At 38.2% G+C, this 21,119-nt stretch overlaps 1 protein-coding gene across 1 annotated transcript; it reads right to left on the reverse strand.

The window, feature by feature from the left end:
• Positions 1-4,817: 4,817 nt before the first annotated feature.
• On the reverse strand, positions 4,818-20,704 carry LOC124268181 (paired box protein Pax-7-like). The gene is made up of 6 exons (XM_046703203.1): positions 20,542-20,704; positions 12,123-12,635; positions 7,162-7,503; positions 6,877-7,001; positions 6,037-6,205; positions 4,818-5,396 (listed from the first exon to the last, which is right to left on the reverse strand). The coding sequence occupies exons 1-6, from the start codon at positions 20,606-20,608 to the stop codon at positions 5,263-5,265; spliced, it is 1,350 nt and encodes a 449-aa protein (XP_046559159.1). The 5' UTR covers positions 20,609-20,704; the 3' UTR covers positions 4,818-5,262.
• Positions 20,705-21,119: the final 415 nt, after the last annotated feature.

Here is a 21,119-nt window from a genome sequence, read left to right on the forward strand (position 1 = left end):
TGCTCATGACATATTTTTGAGTGAAAATGTGTGATTGATTTGTTTTCGAATATTTATACAACAACAGGCTAAAATGGCGTTTTATCAATGATTTGAAAAATGCCCTCATGTGAAATGAGATTGTGTTTTGGCTCAATATAACTCTCCTTTTAAATACAGCAAGACGATAAATTGACAATACAATGTCCATGAATGATTTACATGACAACTTCTTTTCTGGTAAGAATCCAAACAATAACCAGAGGGATAACTGTCCAAAACTAAATCCTGTATCCTGGCACACATCTGTCAACATTTCAGTCACCAGTTCTTGCAAGGAAGATAACTCTTTACAGAAGATGAATAGATGTAAAATGTCTTCTGTTTCACTTTGACACACTGGACAAACATCAGTGTTTGACAGTCCAATTTTTAGGAGTTTATCATATGTGAAGACAATATTATGAGCAATTTTGAAATCTAACTGTACGGAATCTGTTGATTTATCTTTTCCCCATACATTCAGCCAAATATCTTTCCAATTGATATCTAAAGCAATTTGATTCCACCAAGAGATAGCTACTGGTTTCTTGAAATGTTTTTTTCCTGAGAACTTCATAACAAAATTTTGTTGTAAATAAATCAACAGACAGATCCTGTTCATCAACAGTGCATATTATGTTCCCTGAGGGGGGCTTTGTGGCAACCTCTGATAAAATTATCTTTTTCCACTCTGATGGAAGCGCTAATAAAATAACCCCATAACATTGTTGTATGGTACTAATATCCATCTCAGGTAAGGTGTCATGGACTATTTTCACAATAATGTGTCCAGACATGAATTTTGGAATGACTTCAAAACAAATATGTTTGATACAAATAATTCCACTTGAAATAAACGATTGAAACATAAGAGTTTTTCCATTAAATGTAATTAATGGATTTTTAAATAGTGGCTGATTCATGATGTCTTCTACATTTTTAAGTAATGGTCTTTTTCCTTCGTTCATCAGAAACTATGCAAAAGCCGTAGTAGACAATGACAGGGAACCTCCTTTGTCAGTGTCAGTGATGGCATAAAAGGGATGGTTGTTAGTACACAGTGTGAAGGCATTTGGTCAAGAAATCCGTTTCCAAAAATGAAGTGTAAAAAAGGTTGCTGCATCACTGGTGGGATTCGAAGCAACACAACACTTGTGGATATTGGTAGGATTCGAAACCACTGCCTCTTGATTTGATGTGTACCGGTCAATCCGGACCGTTGAAGTTCCGGGTGAGAATTTATCTTCAGTAACCCATGCTTGTCTTAAGCGGCGACTAACGGGATGAGGTGGTGAGACTCGCTGACTTGGTTGACACATGTTATTGTATCCCAATTGCGTAGATTGATGTCAATGCTGTTGATCACTGGATTGTCTGGTTCAGACTCGATTATTTACAGACCCCCGCCATATAGCTGGAATATTGCTGAGTGTGGCGTAAAACTAAACTCACTCACACATTCCGGTCGATCGGTGTTCATTTTCCCGCACCACATGGGTACAATGTGTGAAGCCCATTTCTGGTGTCCTCCGCCGTGATGTTGCTGGAATATTGTTAAAAGCGGCGTAAAACCAAACTCAGTCAGTCAGCCATTTTCCCACATGTGCACTGTGTTTTTAGACATGGAACGTCAACGCCAGTTTCCCATTGCCGAAATCAGTTTTAAAAACTGTTTGTAAATGTGAATTAATATTTGTGGAACCCATACGAATGAACAACTGAAATTTAGTAACGATGCTCAGCTTTTGAGGAAGACCATAGTCATTCACTTCTCAAGGAAGGTAGTGAAATTTAGCAAAGATATGTAACATAGAAACCGGAATCTTGTTTGAAAATATATTTATTCTCGTTTCAAAAGTAAATATTGCATCATTAATATGTGAACAACACTATATCGAATTATGTATTGCAAATGAAAGTCGATATATATACAATACTCTGCGTTGTTTATACATGTGGATTGCACATAAGAAATAAACTGCAGGAGGTCCCATACATAGAAATTATGCAGCAACTTTTATATCTACAAGTACATTCCAATGCATTTCTGAAATAACATCCACCATATGTCAATGGCGTCTTCGATACTCCTATATATGGTAAAGAGTCTTGCGTGAGGCAAATTCACAAACAGACTGTATAACTATACAGATAGCACCACTGATTTGCTAACTTTGCACAGACCGGTATAAGAACAATGCCGTATCAGGGGGCTAACAGCATGACATTGTTATGTCACACATGTATGATCAGTTCAGTGGAATACATTATCTTGCATATACATAAATAGCTACATTCATGAGTGTAGTGGAATGATTCTTTCGGCTCAGTTAACCTGACGTCTGAGATCTCGGTGCTTCTCGTCGAAACATCGTTTCTTCTTCCTGATTCCATCACGTGATCGGATTGTCTACCACAGTTAAAGCAGCGGTCATCTTTGAGCAAAGAAATGTTTTTGTCTGTCAGAATTAATGACGCTGTGGTTGCACGTTATACAGTTTGATATGAACTTGTTGGTCTCGCGAGATCTGTATTGACGAGACCGAACCCCAACATGGCGGAATGTTCACGAGATTTCAGCCGTAAAGCCGCTAATGTTTCATCTGTTGAACACTTGTCCACACCTGAAAATATAACGACAAGGTTAAATTTTTCGTTCGTATTTTGTAGTTTGAAAACATCGTTAATTTCATTTTGGGAATTAGTTTTGGTTTGGAGAAAAAACTGATGAAATATGTGGAATTGAAGCGTGAGTGAACATGATAGCCGACATTCCAACACGTGTATTCACATTAATACATAGAGATGCGTGAGTTGGGGTTCGCAGAGAATGCTTATTCTAGATGTTGATCACTGGGTTAAAGGAGCTGACCAACCAAGAATTCTCATCAAGATTTTTCTCGGATTTTTCTCGGAGTGAGCAATATTCCAGAAATATCACGGTGGGGGACACCAGAAATGGGCTGCACACATTGTACCTATGTGGGGAATCGAACCCGGGTCTTCAACTTAACGAGTGACGCTTTAACCCCTTCTCGGATTTGAACCCGCACGCATAATTGCCATAGTAAATCAATTTTTGACGACTGCCCCCACCCGATACAAGACATTATCTTGACATATAAGTGCTAGATATGTCCACCTAGCTGTTCAGACAATTCTCGAATTCGCTTTTGCACTGTACAGATAAACATGGTTACTTTTTCGTGAATTTTTTAAAATATGTTTTATCATACAAAAACATCTGGGTATTTCATCATGTACCTTGAGACGTAAAGGTCGAAGGGGTTATACTGGACTTTGCGACGTCATACGGGTATGTCGAGACGCCAGGATGGTAAGAGCTAAGTGTTGCGAGTGTTGAGTTCACCGTCGGTGTTGACCATGCCGTGGAATATGTCGTACCTGATGCCAGGCTGTTGTATGAAGGGACCTAAAAGAATCAAAGAAACACAAATTCAAAAGCTTTTCAATAGATGCAAATATTTTTTGAATTGGATTTTTGCAACATGCCTCTCTATTAAGTGTGATGCCAGATCACTCTTGCGTATAGCGACAAATTGGTTTCGCGGGGTCACGTAACATACGCTCTGTTTTTCAGTCGCAGGAATCGATAACAATTGACCGTTAATCTATTCTAATTATACAATCTATTTTAAGACTCACAATAACATATTTCATCTCGCGACTAACTTCGTTTGTCAGGCCTCATTCGAATTTTACTTGGGAATCATAACCGTATTGCTGCAAATGCAACGTTGACGTTGTTCGGTTGCGACAATAACGACTGCCGGTCTGCTCTAGTGAAGCTGAAGGCAAAATGCCTTAGACTACAGACTTCGTTTCACTCTGAAGCTCAATTGAATTTATGGCGGTTTTGCAATAGCCTCCTGGTGAACGCGTTCGCTCGTCACGCATAAAACAAGGTTCAATTCCTACAGTTGTACAATTAGTCAGACCAGACCTTGAATCAAAGCTCTATCTTAGAGCAAATCTTGCGGTTCAAGCTTCAAACGTTGAAGATTATAACAACAGCAATAGCGACAATACAAAATGACTGTTTCCGACAGTTTATATGTATATAGGATATGTGGTAAGCGCCTTACTTGAGCTGCATGACTGAGATACGAGTCCATCAATCCTCCATAAGATACTTCCGGTTTGAATGATGGCGGATGGAAAATGCTTGATGAAGAGGACCGGGCAGTGGAGGACGATGCCAAACGAGTCTGAAAAACAGATACATTGTTAGCACGGTTTATTGCCTTGGCCATAAATTAACAACTACAACATCACCCTGACATCACTGATCACAATAAATTTCGAATGAATCGTGCATGTACCTGAAGCGGAAGGAAGGTGATAACTTGATTCAGGAAGTCCATACTGCGCATGAGTACTCAGGAACTGCTTGGGGCATCTGGAGGAATGTATTGATTGCTGATAGCTGATTGGTCCCCACTTGTTTTCGCCATCTTGCACGTCTGTTGCTGAACCAAACTTGAACACGTGCTTCCGTTAACTTGGTTCTCTGAGCTAGTTCTTCTCGTGTATAGATATCGGGATAATGTGTTCTTCGAATGCTCTCTCGAGTTCTTCAAGTTGCTCCGCCGTGAACGTTGTCCGGCTTCTTCTCTCTGTTTTCTCTTCAGCTGAAGTCCTGGTTCAGAATCACAGTCAGAAACATCTGAAATGGATAAATATATTCAAATTAAATATAAATACATAAACTGCAGGAGGTCCCATACATAGAAATTATGCAGCAACTTTTATATCTACAAGTACATTCCATGCATTTCTGAAATAACATCCACCATATGTCAATGGCGTCTTCGATACTCCTATATATGGTAAAGAGTCTTGCGTGAGGCAAATTCACAAACAGACTGTATAACTATACAGATAGCACCACTGATTTGCTAACTTTGCACAGACCGGTATAAGAACAATGCCGTATCAGGGGGCTAACAGCATGACATTGTTATGTCACACATGTATGATCAGTTCAGTGGAATACATTATCTTGCATATACATAAATAGCTACATTCATGAGTGTAGTGGAATGATTCTTTCGGCTCAGTTAACCTGACGTCTGAGATCTCGGTGCTTCTCGTCGAAACATCGTTTCTTCTTCCTGATTCCATCACGTGATCGGATTGTCTACCACAGTTAAAGCAGCGGTCATCTTTGAGCAAAGAAATGTTTTTGTCTGTCAGAATTAATGACGCTGTGGTTGCACGTTATACAGTTTGATATGAACTTGTTGGTCTCGCGAGATCTGTATTGACGAGACCGAACCCCAACATGGCGGAATGTTCACGAGATTTCAGCCGTAAAGCCGCTAATGTTTCATCTGTTGAACACTTGTCCACACCTGAAAATATAACGACAAGGTTAAATTTTTCGTTCGTATTTTGTAGTTTGAAAACATCGTTAATTTCATTTTGGGAATTAGTTTTGGTTTGGAGAAAAAACTGATGAAATATGTGGAATTGAAGCGTGAGTGAACATGATAGCCGACATTCCAACACGTGTATTCACATTAATACATAGAGATGCGTGAGTTGGGGTTCGCAGAGAATGCTTATTCTAGATGTTGATCACTGGGTTAAAGGAGCTGACCAACCAAGAATTCTCATCAAGATTTTTCTCGGATTTTTCTCGGAGTGAGCAATATTCCAGAAATATCACGGTGGGGGACACCAGAAATGGGCTGCACACATTGTACCTATGTGGGGAATCGAACCCGGGTCTTCAACTTAACGAGTGACGCTTTAACCCCTTCTCGGATTTGAACCCGCACGCATAATTGCCATAGTAAATCAATTTTTGACGACTGCCCCCACCCGATACAAGACATTATCTTGACATATAAGTGCTAGATATGTCCACCTAGCTGTTCAGACAATTCTCGAATTCGCTTTTGCACTGTACAGATAAACATGGTTACTTTTTCGTGAATTTTTTAAAATATGTTTTATCATACAAAAACATCTGGGTATTTCATCATGTACCTTGAGACGTAAAGGTCGAAGGGGTTATACTGGACTTTGCGACGTCATACGGGTATGTCGAGACGCCAGGATGGTAAGAGCTAAGTGTTGCGAGTGTTGAGTTCACCGTCGGTGTTGACCATGCCGTGGAATATGTCGTACCTGATGCCAGGCTGTTGTATGAAGGGACCTAAAAGAATCAAAGAAACACAAATTCAAAAGCTTTTCAATAGATGCAAATATTTTTTGAATTGGATTTTTGCAACATGCCTCTCTATTAAGTGTGATGCCAGATCACTCTTGCGTATAGCGACAAATTGGTTTCGCGGGGTCACGTAACATACGCTCTGTTTTTCAGTCGCAGGGAATCGATAACAATTGACCGTAATCTATTCTAATTATACAATCTATTTTTAAGACTCACAATAACATATTTCATCTCGCGACTAACTTCGTTGTCAGGCCTCATTCGAATTTTACTTGGGAATCATAACCGTATTGCTGCAAATGCAACGTTGACGTTGTTCGGTTGCGACAATAACGACTGCCGGTCTGCTCAGTGAAGCTGAAGGCAAAATGCCTTAGACTACAGACTTCGTTTCACTCTGAAGCTCAATTGAATTTATGGCGGTTTTGCAATAGCCTCCTGGTGAACGCGTTCGCTCGTCACGCATAAAACAAGGTTCAATTCCTACAGTTGTACAATTAGTCAGACCAGACCTTGAATCAAAGCTCTATCTTAGAGCAAATCTTGCGGTTCAAGCTTCAAACGTTGAAGATTATAACAACAGCAATAGCGACAATACAAATGACTGTTTCCGACAGTTTATATGTATATAGGATATGTGGTAAGCGCCTTACTTGAGCTGCATGACTGAGATACGAGTCCATCAATCCTCCATAAGATACTTCCGGTTTGAATGATGGCGGATGGGAAAATGCTTGATGAAGAGGACCGGGCAGTGGAGGACGATGCCAAAACGAGTCTGAAAAACAGATACATTGTTAGCACGGTTTATTGCCTTGGCCATAAATTAACAACTACAACATCACCCTGACATCACTGATCACAATAATGGAATATTTCTTTATTCTTTACAGAAAAGCATGGCATGGTGACAGATTTCGAATGAATCGTGCATGTACCTGAAGCGGAAGGAAGGTGATAACTTGATTCAGGAAGTCCATACTGCGCATGAGTACTCGGAACTGCTTGGGGCATCTGGAGGAATGTATTGATTGCTGATAGCTGATTGGTCCCCACTTGTTTTCGCCATCTTGCACGTCTGTTGCTGAACCAAACTTGAACACGTGCTTCCGTTAACTTGGTTCTCTGAGCTAGTTCTTCTCGTGTATAGATATCGGGATAATGTGTTCTTTCGAATGCTCTCTCGAGTTCTTCAAGTTGCTCCGCCGTGAACGTTGTCCGGCTTCTTCTCTGTTTTCTCTTCAGCTGAAGTCCTGGTTCAGAATCACAGTCAGAAACATCTGAAATGGATAAATATATTCAAATTAAATATAAATACATAAAGACAATATACGCTATACCTTTGAATGATATATTCGATAACTGTATATGGTTAATATATTTTAATTTGGAAAATAATCCTGGGTGTGTACCAAGACCGAGGAGTCGTGTTTTTATCTGCCTAAAACACCTTCAAAATATATTTATTTAACTGAATTGTAAATTTAAAAGGAAAACTAAATTCGAAAACGAGCCTGTATTTCTTTTCAGCGATGGTGAGTGGAAAGACGCCAGTGAAGTGTCGTCAGTGCACTGAAAGCACGTGGTGCGTTTTGCACGTGCAAATACCAGTACATTAACGTGACATAAAGCACGTGGCATTTCAAGTCATTCACAATGCCCGACATCAAGTGTGTGATTTTGATCCCAAAGTAGGTTTATGTCCGACTGACATGACTGAGCAGGAAAACTCGACAGTAACATCGAGCATTTTAATATGAGTGCTTTTTGGAGGGTTTTTTCAATCCGCCTGCAGACCAAGAAGTTGACTAAAGGTTGGCAATTTGTCATTCGTTTTGTTTGATTGGTCTATACATTAACATTGAGCTGTCACCTTTTATCATTTTATAAACCGATTACCAGTTGAGTCTATAATATACGTAAGAACGATAATCATGAACGCGACATGAAACCCCATTTCACCTACACCTCACCTCCATTTCACCTCACCCCACCTCACCTAATGTTCCCTTTCTAAATATCCGGTCGGGCCACGCGTGGCTCTGAATAAATTTATCTGTCGACATATCACATGGGTAATGCATGGTTATAGATGTTAAACACGCGTTATCTAAAAAGATGTGCATAATTAATTTACGATTTTTAATTTCAGTTTCAGCAGACAATGACTGAAATATCATGTTTCATCATTCAAAGGGAGATAAGTCATGAAAGCGATATAATTCACCATTGGCAATGATATACCGTAACAAGTGTGATTATGGGCATCAACCGTGTCTTTTCATTGGTGCATTAAACACTGTGAAGTACTGTCTCATGACAAGTGTCTTTAACATGAGGTACATATAATACAACCTCTCAATAGCCTAACTGCAGGCGACTTATCACGACCCGAGACGGCATTGAGCGTAACAAGACAGTCCCATATAAACATGGCGCCAAATTCAATCAGTTACAAATCACTTCATCATATTTATTTGCATTTGATAATGGGGTTTCCCTCCACTTTTTTTTATGGGGTGAGAAAGGTGTCTATTTGTACTTTCAGTTTCTTATAACAGAAGCTGTAGCGATGCGTCTCCCAGGCGAGGATGATGTGATTTGATTTCATGGTCGGCGGAACTTGTATCTACAACTGACTGTCATTGACTGTTCACTTTTTAATACAGCCATCTTAAATTAATTGAATTTTCGGAAGGGGTTGAAACAGAAATCATCTCATGCTCAAAGGAATGTATCTCAAATAAATTATTCATTGGGGGTCAAAATGGAGGGTCGTTTTTCACAATTGAAATGAAATTTGGCTTAGAGTTATTGAAGGTAGCTCAGGAAAGAGATGTATGGAATAAGGTTTATGATTCGCCCCCTACTGTGAACTGCTTGGGTCTCTAAAGCTGGTTTCAAACACATCGGTCGTCTGCTAACATTCACAGCCGCACGGAACGACGGGAGTTGATCTTCAAAGGCGCCCCCTGGCGAGAGATGTGCACACGCCACGGCTCTCACAGTAAATGATCAAATCGGAAAATTCAGCATTAGTTTCAGTTGCTTGCCGATTTCGAGGGGTCTTTTCAAACCGTCGTGACGGTTCGGTACACGAAGAAAATGACAAATTTATTATGAGAAATTTAAATGTTTCGTGCTGTGAGATGTTTAATAGCTGATGGGGGGATCTCCCGCCACGACATTGTAGCGTAGTCAGGTTTGTTTCACGGTTCATAATTCACCCACAATGACTTCTCAATTCAAAATCTATTCTACACCAAAAACGAAGCAGAAATAAGTTGGGTATAATTTCGTGGCTTGAAAAGGACTCGCAAACTGACATTAATTTTAATACTGTCTGTTTGTAAGGCTCAAGAGTCCGTTCCTTGCAAAAGAACCAACACGGTTGGACTTATCGTTTGATCCAGCTCCGTTTAAAAAGGTGGTCAAGTTTTGGCAAAATTTACCAACTACCGAGGGAGTGTGCGCAATTAACAGCCACCCCCGATGCGACGATCCATCAATCACGTTTATAACTCCTCACAGGTGTGGTAGATGCGGCGAGCTTGACACCACCACTGAGCCCTGTTGGATTATTTTTATAGATGAGAATTTGAGTGTTCGACCCAGAGCAAACGAAAATGAGACGCTCTGCTCGAGGTAATTTAAAGAGAAACTTTAAATCAAACGCCACTACACTCTCACCTTGACATGACCCCCTACAACTTTGGGTGGATTCGATCCCATAAAAATATGTTCCATTTAGAATTAGAAACATCTGGTTGTACTTAGATACCCCACCACAAACACAGTTAGATCGACTACTCGAGATTTTCTTATTGTTATTTTAAACAAAATCTACTTCATTTCGTCAACAAGAAATCCGTAGTGTTTGTAATATAGATCAGTACGGTATTGACAGAGACCATATACCAATATATATCGGTATATGGTCTCTGGTACTGGCGATGTTGCAACCACTTTAGAGAAATGGAAGTTTTATAACGACTGATGCCATGTGATAGTTAACAATTTGGCTTCACTGTTTACGTTATTAGCTCCAGCCTCGTGAATTTGAAACTTTAACAAAGGAATAAAGAGTAATGAAATGGTCAGCTTGTGCGTATAAGTGACAGTAATAGAGTTAAATCAAGCTTACTTGAAATGGAATTTTGAATTATTTTCTCAGCAATTATTGGTGTTTTCTTTCACCCGCAATCAATGTTTACCCAGCGAAATTTAATAATAAAATCACGTGTCACTTTGTAGTGTTCAATTCACACCTTCTCGTTTAACGCGCATCTTGGCGCGCATGGCACTGGCTGTCAATCAAACACGTGGTCAGCAACAAGCCTACGGCAGTACACCACTTTCTGGATAATAGTATGTTTTCTTAGACCATCGGTAGATTGGCAATAGTCTAAAGTGGAGGTAATAGAACGAGCGAAGTCAGGGTTTAACAAGGGAGACAATTAGCCCTATTTCACGGGTCGGTTGAGGGTGCTTCCTTGTAACACACACCTATCATTTATCTAGCTTGTGCGAAGGAAGCGATATAAGGATTAGGCACAACAATGGAGTAGTTGTTGGTCAAACCACCTCTTTAATAAGAGCACAATCTAACAGCTCAATGCAACTGGACACACTTTGCTATTCCTTGCTGTCATTTCGTTGTATCAATTCTGCCGCTGTTCAGGCTTGAATGAGTAATTTCTGACTTGTCAAGTCGGATCTTCGTCACTGTCACGTGGCTATACGGTGATTTTGCTAACGATCTCCTAATTTTAAGTATGAAATTGGGTATTGAGTTATTCAAAAGCATCACACGTTTTAATGGTGTGACAAGGGCTCAATAAAATCGTTCATTAATTCTCAGAAAAAACAACATTGTTTTTCATTATCATTTTTAAATTGATTCTATGAATTCATTATATGGATGACCAAAAACCAAATCATGATAATTAGATATTCGTTGTAGTTAGTAAAAATTATCACGCGACAATTCATTTTCAAACATCACGAGGCACACAATAGGCCAGAAACTAGGACGAAATTATTCGGCAATATTAATGATCCTTGGATGGTAACAGTTGGAAGACACACACATACAAGTCCAGCTACACCGAATTTCAAACTCAGAGTGTTAGTCATAACACATTTTTTGCAACGAATATGTTATTTTCCCCACACCAAACATCAGCTGATACACTTAGGGTGAGGTGGAAATAATATGTCGCATTATTATCCTCGTTCTTTGTGTCATTTTGATCGTCTTTGATAATCTTGGCTTCAGACAGAATTATAAAAAGAGCGTTAATTCCTTTGGCCATTTCAGATTAAATGGTGAGACGTGCTGTTCAAGTATGATACCAAAAACAAATCGATTTTGAAATACGTACAAAAATACTTTTCTGTTTGCTATAATATTTGTTGTTTAACATTGCATACGTCAATGCTCAGGGCACACGACTGGATTCGTATAGGAAGTTGTTTGGTGTAATTGCTTGTATATGTACTTTTTGTATTTCATGTAAATAGTATCAATATTGAGTGGTCATACGTTTCGAGTGAGGGTGTTTCTAAACCAAAATAGGCTAAAACGGTATTAAGGCATCGAAGCGCCGGGTACAATGAACTACAGGGCCAAGATACACCATTTGGACGAACATTTTGGACTTTCATTATATGTGTTAGTTAAGTCTTTTCGATGCACCTCTTGTGTGGAAGTATGGGTGATTCCATACATTTCTGAGGCACCAATGGCATCGGGTTAATAAGGTTTTGTTTACAGTCGGAAAGCTGGACCAATCAGAAGCTCGCTTAACTGATCCATGATGTACCGATTTGTCCAATAGTTTTTTTAATACCTCTGTTTTTATGGATGTACCTGTTAAAACTGACAAAAGACACTTACCCTCGAGTTTATCTTCACTTGTGTCTGCAGTGTCGTCTCCTGCAGAATCTGCAAGTTTTTCTCCGTTGCTCCGAGCAACATCTTCTTCCTCGTCTTCTCCATCTATGCTCTCGTCGTCGGATCCTTTGCTGAATTTAGACCTGAGAACACGACTGATAGAGCTAACACTTGGGACAGTGCTTCTGTCACAGATTCCTTCTTTAAGGAGCCTATCGCGAATCTCCCAGCTGAAAATACCTGGGTTGTCCTTCTTGTACGTCTCAATCCGTTTCTCTACTTCCGGTGTGGCAACTCGTGGCTTGCTTCCACCGATGACGCCTGGACGTATGCTTCCGGTTTCTTGATAACGCTGAAGTATTTTTGAGACGCACCCATGAGAGACTCGAAGCTGGCGGCTGATAACGCATGGACGTACACCTTGGGATGCCAACTCGACAATCTTAAGACGGATGTGATTAGGAAGAGGACGTCCGTTGATGAAGACGCCGCCAAGTTGATTTACACGACCTTGGCCTTCATGAAAGAAACACATAACGATGTACATAAACATTTGACGCAGGTGTATGCCGGTGATATTTGTCAGTATAACAAGCACGTATCTAGAATACATAAGTACAGTCACCACAGCATATAATTTGCCAATCAAATAAAAACACCCACAAATTTGTTTTGTTTCAAGTGCAATATATACAAATATTAATTAGCCATTTTTTAACTGTTTGGAAAATTTGTTTCGATTGGAAACATTTGCATGTCAGCTTTAACACGAGGGATACAACTATATTCTACAGAAAATCATTCTCGCTTTACCCTCTAATATTTTCCGAGAACATATGCAAGGAACAGTGAGCAAAATCAGACATCTTTTCCTAAACTGAATATTATATTTTCCTTGAAAGAAGTCATAGGCAAATTGCTTGATTGGGTATTACTAAAATGTTGCATTGACTCTCTTCAGTTTAAGATAATACAACTTGTATACAGCTCTAATTTGTTTCATTTTCATATTGTTTCGAGGATTTGTGAATAGCATTTTATCAGTTCTATCATATGTGTCATTGGGGTGAAATTTCAACAGTTACTTTATAAATAATGATATATCCAATGTCGTTCTTAAATGAAGGTTCTGCTCTCTTTGCAATGAATGACATTAATTTAGGTTAGATGAATCATAATCTAATGTCCACTCAGGATTGTATGTTCAATGCTCGGGCATAAGTGTTCCTAACAACATGTACAACACTATGTGTTAAAATAATAAAACTACTTTTTAGGAAATAGGATAGGTTGCATTGTCGCCATCTTTTATTAGTTCAGGCTTCCAATCTTGCAATATATGAAAGGACTACTGGATAATTGTCGAAAAAGAACGAACACAAAACTTAGCGGCCCTTAGATGTATTCTGAGGCTATTTGATTACATGGTTTTCATACAGCAATTTGACTCCAAATTAAGCCATTAAACATTCTGCTAGAATGCTTCAAATAAAATTCATTTTTGTCAGGATTTTCTTTAATTTATATAATTCTTTCATACAAGTAATTTTTGCAAACTTAAGTGTACTGATAAAAGTTTTTAACCGGAATTCATCTATCATGACTTAATATTCATTATATAATTGCAGCGCTATGTTCAAAATTTTGATGATATCTGTTGTATTTTTCCGATGCGGTGTTTCAAACCAGTGAACTTGTTTGAGTTTTGGAAATAAGTCCCGTGTCCGATGATTCCTATGAAAAGCGACGATAATAGCATTGTCCATTAAAGGCCTTTTCATTCTTTTCACGATATAGTCATAAAGCAAGTTGTATGGAAAATATGTCCACCCACAGTAGGCTATTAAATATCTAAATTTGGGATATAACCATAAAATGATAATAAAATCAACAGAATGTTAAGCGATTATAACGTGACAAAAGTTAAAAAACATAACCCCTTTATACTTAAATTTATCTTTAGGAAACCACTTTCTGTAAAGTCAATGTGCCCATCTTTGATATTTGATATGTAATCCTATTTATCATAATACAACCGTAATTTGTGAAAGACTGTCGTTTGATAGCGTCCGATGTACATCAAGGATGAGCGCCCTATAAAACTCTTAAAATGCGTATTAATGCTAACGTGGATAAGTATATTGTTAGCGTAATGGGAATTACTTGGAATAAATCTTTCCTCCATAATTTCATATGGGCTTTTTACCTCACACATCTTTGAGAGAGACATTACAGCATTATTCAAAATGCTTAACATCCAACGCAAATAGGTAAATATTTCTTTTAGGACGCTATTGCAAAGGTAGTCTCATTAAAATTACGTGCATATATCGTCATACTACACAATAAACTTGCATTGAATGCGAGTCGTTATTCACAGGGTAAGTCATATAATTAAGTAACATAATGGCTCTTTGTGTTACCTGTTTGTTCGTATGAAAAATATATCCAAACAATAAATCCATTCATAATAATGTGTATAATGTGCATGTATATGTTATGTTATGAACCGTGTAGCAAAAGACGGTCGTATAATCAAATATTTGAAAGTGCATTACATGTTTGTTTTAAATTTCAAAATTCTTTAAAAAATAAGGAATATAAAATTTGAACGTCAAAGGAAAATTCGTCTCGACAAAGCGTCGTAGGTTTAGCAGGCATCTCACGAACACGATAACAATCTTAAAGGTAAAGCTTCCAACATACCATGTGTATATGTCCGATGTGTGGAAAACCATACATTTAAAAACATTTGGATAATTGATCAAAGTTTGATTGTTTGTGATGCTTAACAACATCGATTATATACGATTCCAAAAGCATGTCCAATCAAAGGGAACCTGGAAGAATATATCAATTCTATATTGTATTTGGTATTCGATTACACGATGCATGTATACTTGTTGATCTAATTTGCATTGATGTTTTTATTCTGATAACAATATATATCACATCAAAGCGGTATCAGACACAGATGAAAGTAACTTGAATCTTACACAACCGTTCACCGTTCGTTCGGTATATTCAGAGAATATGATCTGAAATTATATATAATTCAGGCACTCAGGAGCCTTAGGTATAACAGTATTTGAATGTATTTGCTGTTATGAATAGTGCTTGCTGTCAACTTAATGCACCCATATACAGTGATAGTGATTTGGGGTCAAAGAGAAATTGTTGTTAAAAAATCGATATACTACTGTGTTTATGGTAGTGGCTTGTTGTGCCGATTACACAAACAGTAATAAAGGGGCTTTTCAGTTTTATAATCGGCAAAGCTGCCATCCACATAAATTTAAGAACAATGATATGAAACTGAATTTACTAGTGATTTTATGCCTAGGCGTATTTGAGAACAATGACATTCTTGTACCAATCGTTATGACTGGCGTCATGACTTGCATCAATAATATGCACGTTACATCGATTTTTTTTCAGAAAATTGAAAATTATTTAATGATGTGTAAGTGTTCTTGTACAAGTCTAAATAAATCATGTTTTTTAAACCACTCAGTTTTACTTCTCTTAAATTTGTCCGAGAGATATCATTGAGTCTCTCTGCTGCGATTCAAGTCAACTTTTATATGTAACCCTCCAATGAAATTTTCCCAAGCTGCCACGGTCTTGGTAATTACGCTATTTATGACATTGTGGCACTTGTTACCAGCTCATTATACCACATACTGATATGTACAGCGAGACAGTGGGAAAACACTCACGAGAAATATACACTCTTTTCACAATCAATACTGCAATAGGGAGGTATAATTGACAGCCGCTGACAAGTTGAGGACACATTGTCCTTGCCTACAGTACCGTGTTCCTTTTCGCGACCGTCTGTCGACAGGGGTTTGTTAGAAGGTGACGGAGGCCAGAGTTTAATCAATGATGTAATTACTATAAAGTATTCATTTGGAAATGGGTTTCAGAACCAATTTTGATTTTATGCCGACTTACAACAAAAGAGCCCCACGTGGATAGATACAGCAATAACAGACAAAGAATGGAAATATTGACTCTGTGGAATTCCGATTCTAGCAGCATGATCACATCAATGTTATATTAACTAAGATGTTCTTGTTTAGTTTACTGCCATTGAAAGACAACTGTTACAGGAGAATTACACATGTATACGTTTATAACTTTCTAAGACAATCCATTATGTGTACGTGTGAGAGTATATGGATACTTTAACGATTACCGGTACTGAAGTACGAGATGGCCTTTCGGTATAAAGTGCTTGAACTTACAACTGATAAATCAATAAGTCAATAGATGGCAGACATTTTATGCATGCGGTTCAAAAGAAATGACAACTTCAATGATGGTTTGACGATGAAAAGGCGGCATATGTTTACAATGAAATATTTAATTTAGTGTGGAAGCATACAAGCATTAGAAACCTGTCGAACTATTCACGAAACGTATCGATAGTCAAAGTCGATCACCATAACGAGCTTCAACCAGGACATATGAACAGAAGACGCAGGTTAGTGGCAGGTCAAAATCATATCGGTAAAACTCCTTTGACACGTCTAACGACCTTCCGTGTTAATACATTTTGTACTAATATTTGTTTAGTATGTAATTATACTTCTTACAAATGTGGAACTGCGTGGATATTGATTGAATGGAGATTTCAATTTCTCACTGACACTAGTCTGAAGACCTCAGCATTTTCGTTTCAGGAATTATTCGATCCCTTTAATTTGGACTTACTGCGTTTATGCCACATAGATCAATCTGTGAAGCACCAATATGAATTTAAACATACATCATTCGATACTTACTGCAGCACGTAAAAATGTGATCGCATTTTCGTTTCAGGAATTATTCGATCCCTTTAATTTAATTTTACCGCGTTTATGTCACATAGATCAATCTGTGAATCACCCATATGAATTTAAACATACATCATTCGATACTTGCTGTAGCATTACAAGAAAGTTATACTGAGGTATGTAAGCAGAATGGCTATACAGTTATAAATCGTCACATAGGCTGGTGTCATCACATTATTTTTTACATAGGAAAAACATCGAGAAGAGGTGTTCAGTATCAATAAACATTAATTACTAGATATTTAAAGCACAAATTTGTTGGAACACTATGCTTTGAAATAATTTTGAAAACCGATTGTCGTCTGAAGCCTGAGCTATTGCACAAAACGGCGAAAGCTGAATTGTCAAGATACTCTTAACAGATGAATTTACATTTCATCGCAAAACAGCAGGTTCAAGGTGCACGATAATGAACATGTCATTCCAAGAAACTCAAAGGGAAACCCTGGACAACAGCCGTAAATTTATAACTCTTCAATGATTATTTAAACGATGTCGACAACGTTAGGTTAAGCAGAACAGGCGGTGCGAAAAGATACATCAATAAAGTAGCAATCCATTGACATATGACAACAACAACTACTATTTTGAAAGTAAATTCTGGTGATAAAGGTTCATTGTTAACATATCAACCCAACAAACAGACATCATTTCTCATCTGCGATCTCCAACAATGAAAGTCCGAATGTTTTCTTTGTGGTACTCTTCAGTGCCCGAAGGCGTGAAAACGCATTACGTCCGGCACGGAACCACAAATCGCCAACCCAACTGTTGCGTCGGAGCCCGTAACAAAACTAAATGATTCGCTTTGCCACATGGTCCTGATTACTCAGGCACTGGCCCACCGTACCATGATAATTTAATTACACTCTTTGGTTTTGAATCATTAACTTTTTCGCGCCCTGGGCATATCACTTTAACTTTCTCATTTCGTTATACTTTTGTTTCTATGTGCAGGTTTGTTTCTTAAATGTTAAATATATACCCACTGTTCATACATTCGTATTTTATATATAGTTTGCCCTTCTGGATCTTTATGCATAGGAACATGTCAAACCAAAGTGACTTCTAAATGATCTCTTCATTTCTGCTGAAACCAATTAATATATTCCATACGGCCTTGAGCTTTAAAACACACAGAGGTACACACACGTACACACACATGCACACACACACATGCGCGCGCACGCACACACACAACCAGAAATTGCAGATTTGGGTTATTAATCGTGGTTTATGGTTTAAAGAATTAAATAGTCAACGTTTAATCTCATTTCTGATTTAGATGATAAACATGTTTAGGAAACTGATTGTGTGATGATTGGCCTGAAATATACCAACCTTAACACAAACAGATAACTTCCCTCAATTCGTTACTTGGCTGTATATGTAATAAATGTTACTAATTTTGCAGTGAAACTGACATAGGTTTTCAATGTGTCTACCTTCGAAAAGATCCCCTATCAACCATCATTATTCTAGTAGCAAAATATTTCTATAAAAGCAGCAAAACCATTTCTGTAATCATAAGATAATTAAACCACAGCATTGAGACTCTTCTAGTTATAGTTTTGTGGCACACCATAAGAGCCTCACAACTTTGTTTCATGTACGTCCTAGAAGTGGTAAAAATCAAGCGGAATTATGCATCATTAAGAAAGGCATAGTGATTGCGCACGCGCGTTAGTGTTATTAATCAATTAGTTTATGGCGCGTTTAGTGAAGAGCTTGTAGATTTGCCGATTACCTGATTCGATAAGGGACTTTACGTTAATCTCAGACGTCCAGAAATCGATAACACCAAAATTCGGGTTCTTAGTATCGTGTCACATATCCAAAACACAGTATCCTCACCATACTTGAAACAATCAAAAAACCTTCCTCTGATTACTAAAGAAACGAAAATTTAATCACAAGTTAGTGATAAGCGTAGGACGTCGGACATGGGAGGATGTTAAGTATAAGTGAGCTTTCTTTCAATAACTACGGATGTGTTACCACTGAAAGCATGAATATTGAATACAGAATATAGAGTCATTGGACATCTGATACAGATTGTTACACACCAAACTTTCTTAAACACACACCTTTCATTAGTGCCTCTTGTTCTATCCGAGAAAAATCCATCATGTCAAAAGAGACTTTTTCCTAGTCCTGTTTCGTGCCACACTTCACCTTTAGCACTCACGTTGCGATTTGAGAAGCGAGGGGTGTGATGGCAAATTTGTAGTCTTAATTTTATGCAAATTTTGCGCTTAATTATGCACGTTAAGACAATTGACAGACGGGATATCTCAGTCAGACTTAATAGGGGGTCACCGTCTCAGGATATCAGGCACATGCCCTACCCCCCGTCTTGAAAACTGTGCCCTATCACATTTGGCAATCTCAGCGCTAATTAAGCCGTGTAATAAAACTCTCGGATCAAAGCAATACAACACTTTGCGAGCAATTCCTAAACTTTCGGCGTTGTTTAAAAGATAGGATCATTACAAACGTGATAAGAAGACAACCTGTTAACCAACAGGTTACCAGCATATTAACACCGGAATCTTGTCACAAGTTAAATGTTGAAAGAGGCGCACCACAAGGAAAACACCTTGCACCATTCCAATTGTCATTTCTCCCAATTAACTGCGAGACCAATCAGCGTTTGTTTTACTCAGCGGGAAATTTATGTAGTCCTTTAAATATTTACTTTCTTAGAGGATTACACCAGTTGGTGGGTAGGTCCGCTGTTAATCATTTCAGATTACAAATTTAAGGTACATTTTATTTAAGAGGACATTTCTCCTGATTTCGAAATATAATATAAATGTACCACATGTACAGTAGAGCGGTTCTCCTCTTAAATTATTCCATGTTTAATGCAATTGGTCTTGTAACAGTTTTACTAGGATGGGTACGACTAGGAATATTGTTATTTTGAGAAAAGCATGTTTTAAGCTAAAGTGTTAAGTACCTAAGAACTTACGTCTGTAATATGTTTTTTTCTAAACACGATATACAATTACAGAAAATGAAAACATTTGATTATAACAAAGGAAGCTACTTGCTTGATAGGACGGATTCCTAATAATACAAAATTCAACAGAACTGCATTAAGGTGTATGAGTGTTAAGACACTGTTAAGCTTCGTTCCATGGCAGAACCGTGAACGTTTAAGGAGCACGATGGAAATACATTAATTATGTCAACATGCAAAATCCATAAGAACGGACCTCCCAGTTAAGCCTTAGCCGTATTTGAAACGACGAAAACACATTACATTAAAACTGGTTGTTAAGTACCAAACGATGTTACTCGAAAGGAATATTTATTATTTACAAAGATCTACACTATCCACACCATGTGTCTCTTCTATCCGCCCTTCAATATTAACATTTCCCCACTTCCTACGACGTAATATAATCCTGGACCAGCGTCATAGCAAATCAAATTGGTAATTTGTATCCGACACAGAGTAATTGAGGTTAGTAAATAATTTCACGGTAAATGTATCCGCACACTTCGGCTCTGAGTTTCAGAACTAGCGTGACTGTGAATGCTGGATATACGTTAGTTAAGGTGTCAATACATACCTTCTATAGATAGAGGCCTGAGAAGGCCCAAACCAGCCAAGTGGTATGGTAAAACGGGGTTCAACATATCTCAGGTTGGCACTGGTAGTTCTAACACCTCTGTAGCACTGCGGTGTGAAATTTGTATCATAACTCGGATTTCGTCGCGTATAGGACTTTAATATAATTACTTAGATCGGTTGACAGAGCAATACTTCACACATGGCTAGTTTTACCTGCGGTTGGAGCGTTGTTGTCACGTGATGTTGATTTTCTTCCACATGAATGGGGATGAATGAGGATTGGACCTGTCAATAACTGTCACGGAATCAATTTGGGGGTGGGGTGTACGGATCTACTTTGAAGACAGGGTAACTCTTGACTTTTGTTATGTTGCTTAAGTGAGGTGGGATAAAGGGAATTTATAGCATACCTGGAGGAGTAAAGAAACTTTATCAAGGACGCTGAAAGATGTGAAGGGCTGCTGGATATACGAATATGATAGGGCATTAGCCTATGTAGACGACTCTAAAGAGTTCAACATTTTCATTTGATGCCTTTCAAATTGCACACTGAGCGAAAGAAGTGAATGTGTCAAC

Source organism: Haliotis rubra, unplaced genomic scaffold, assembly GCF_003918875.1.
Source record: "Haliotis rubra isolate DU_JTF1 unplaced genomic scaffold, ASM391887v1 Scf137, whole genome shotgun sequence".
In the NCBI taxonomy this organism is placed as follows: Eukaryota; Metazoa; Mollusca; class Gastropoda; order Lepetellida; family Haliotidae; genus Haliotis; species Haliotis rubra.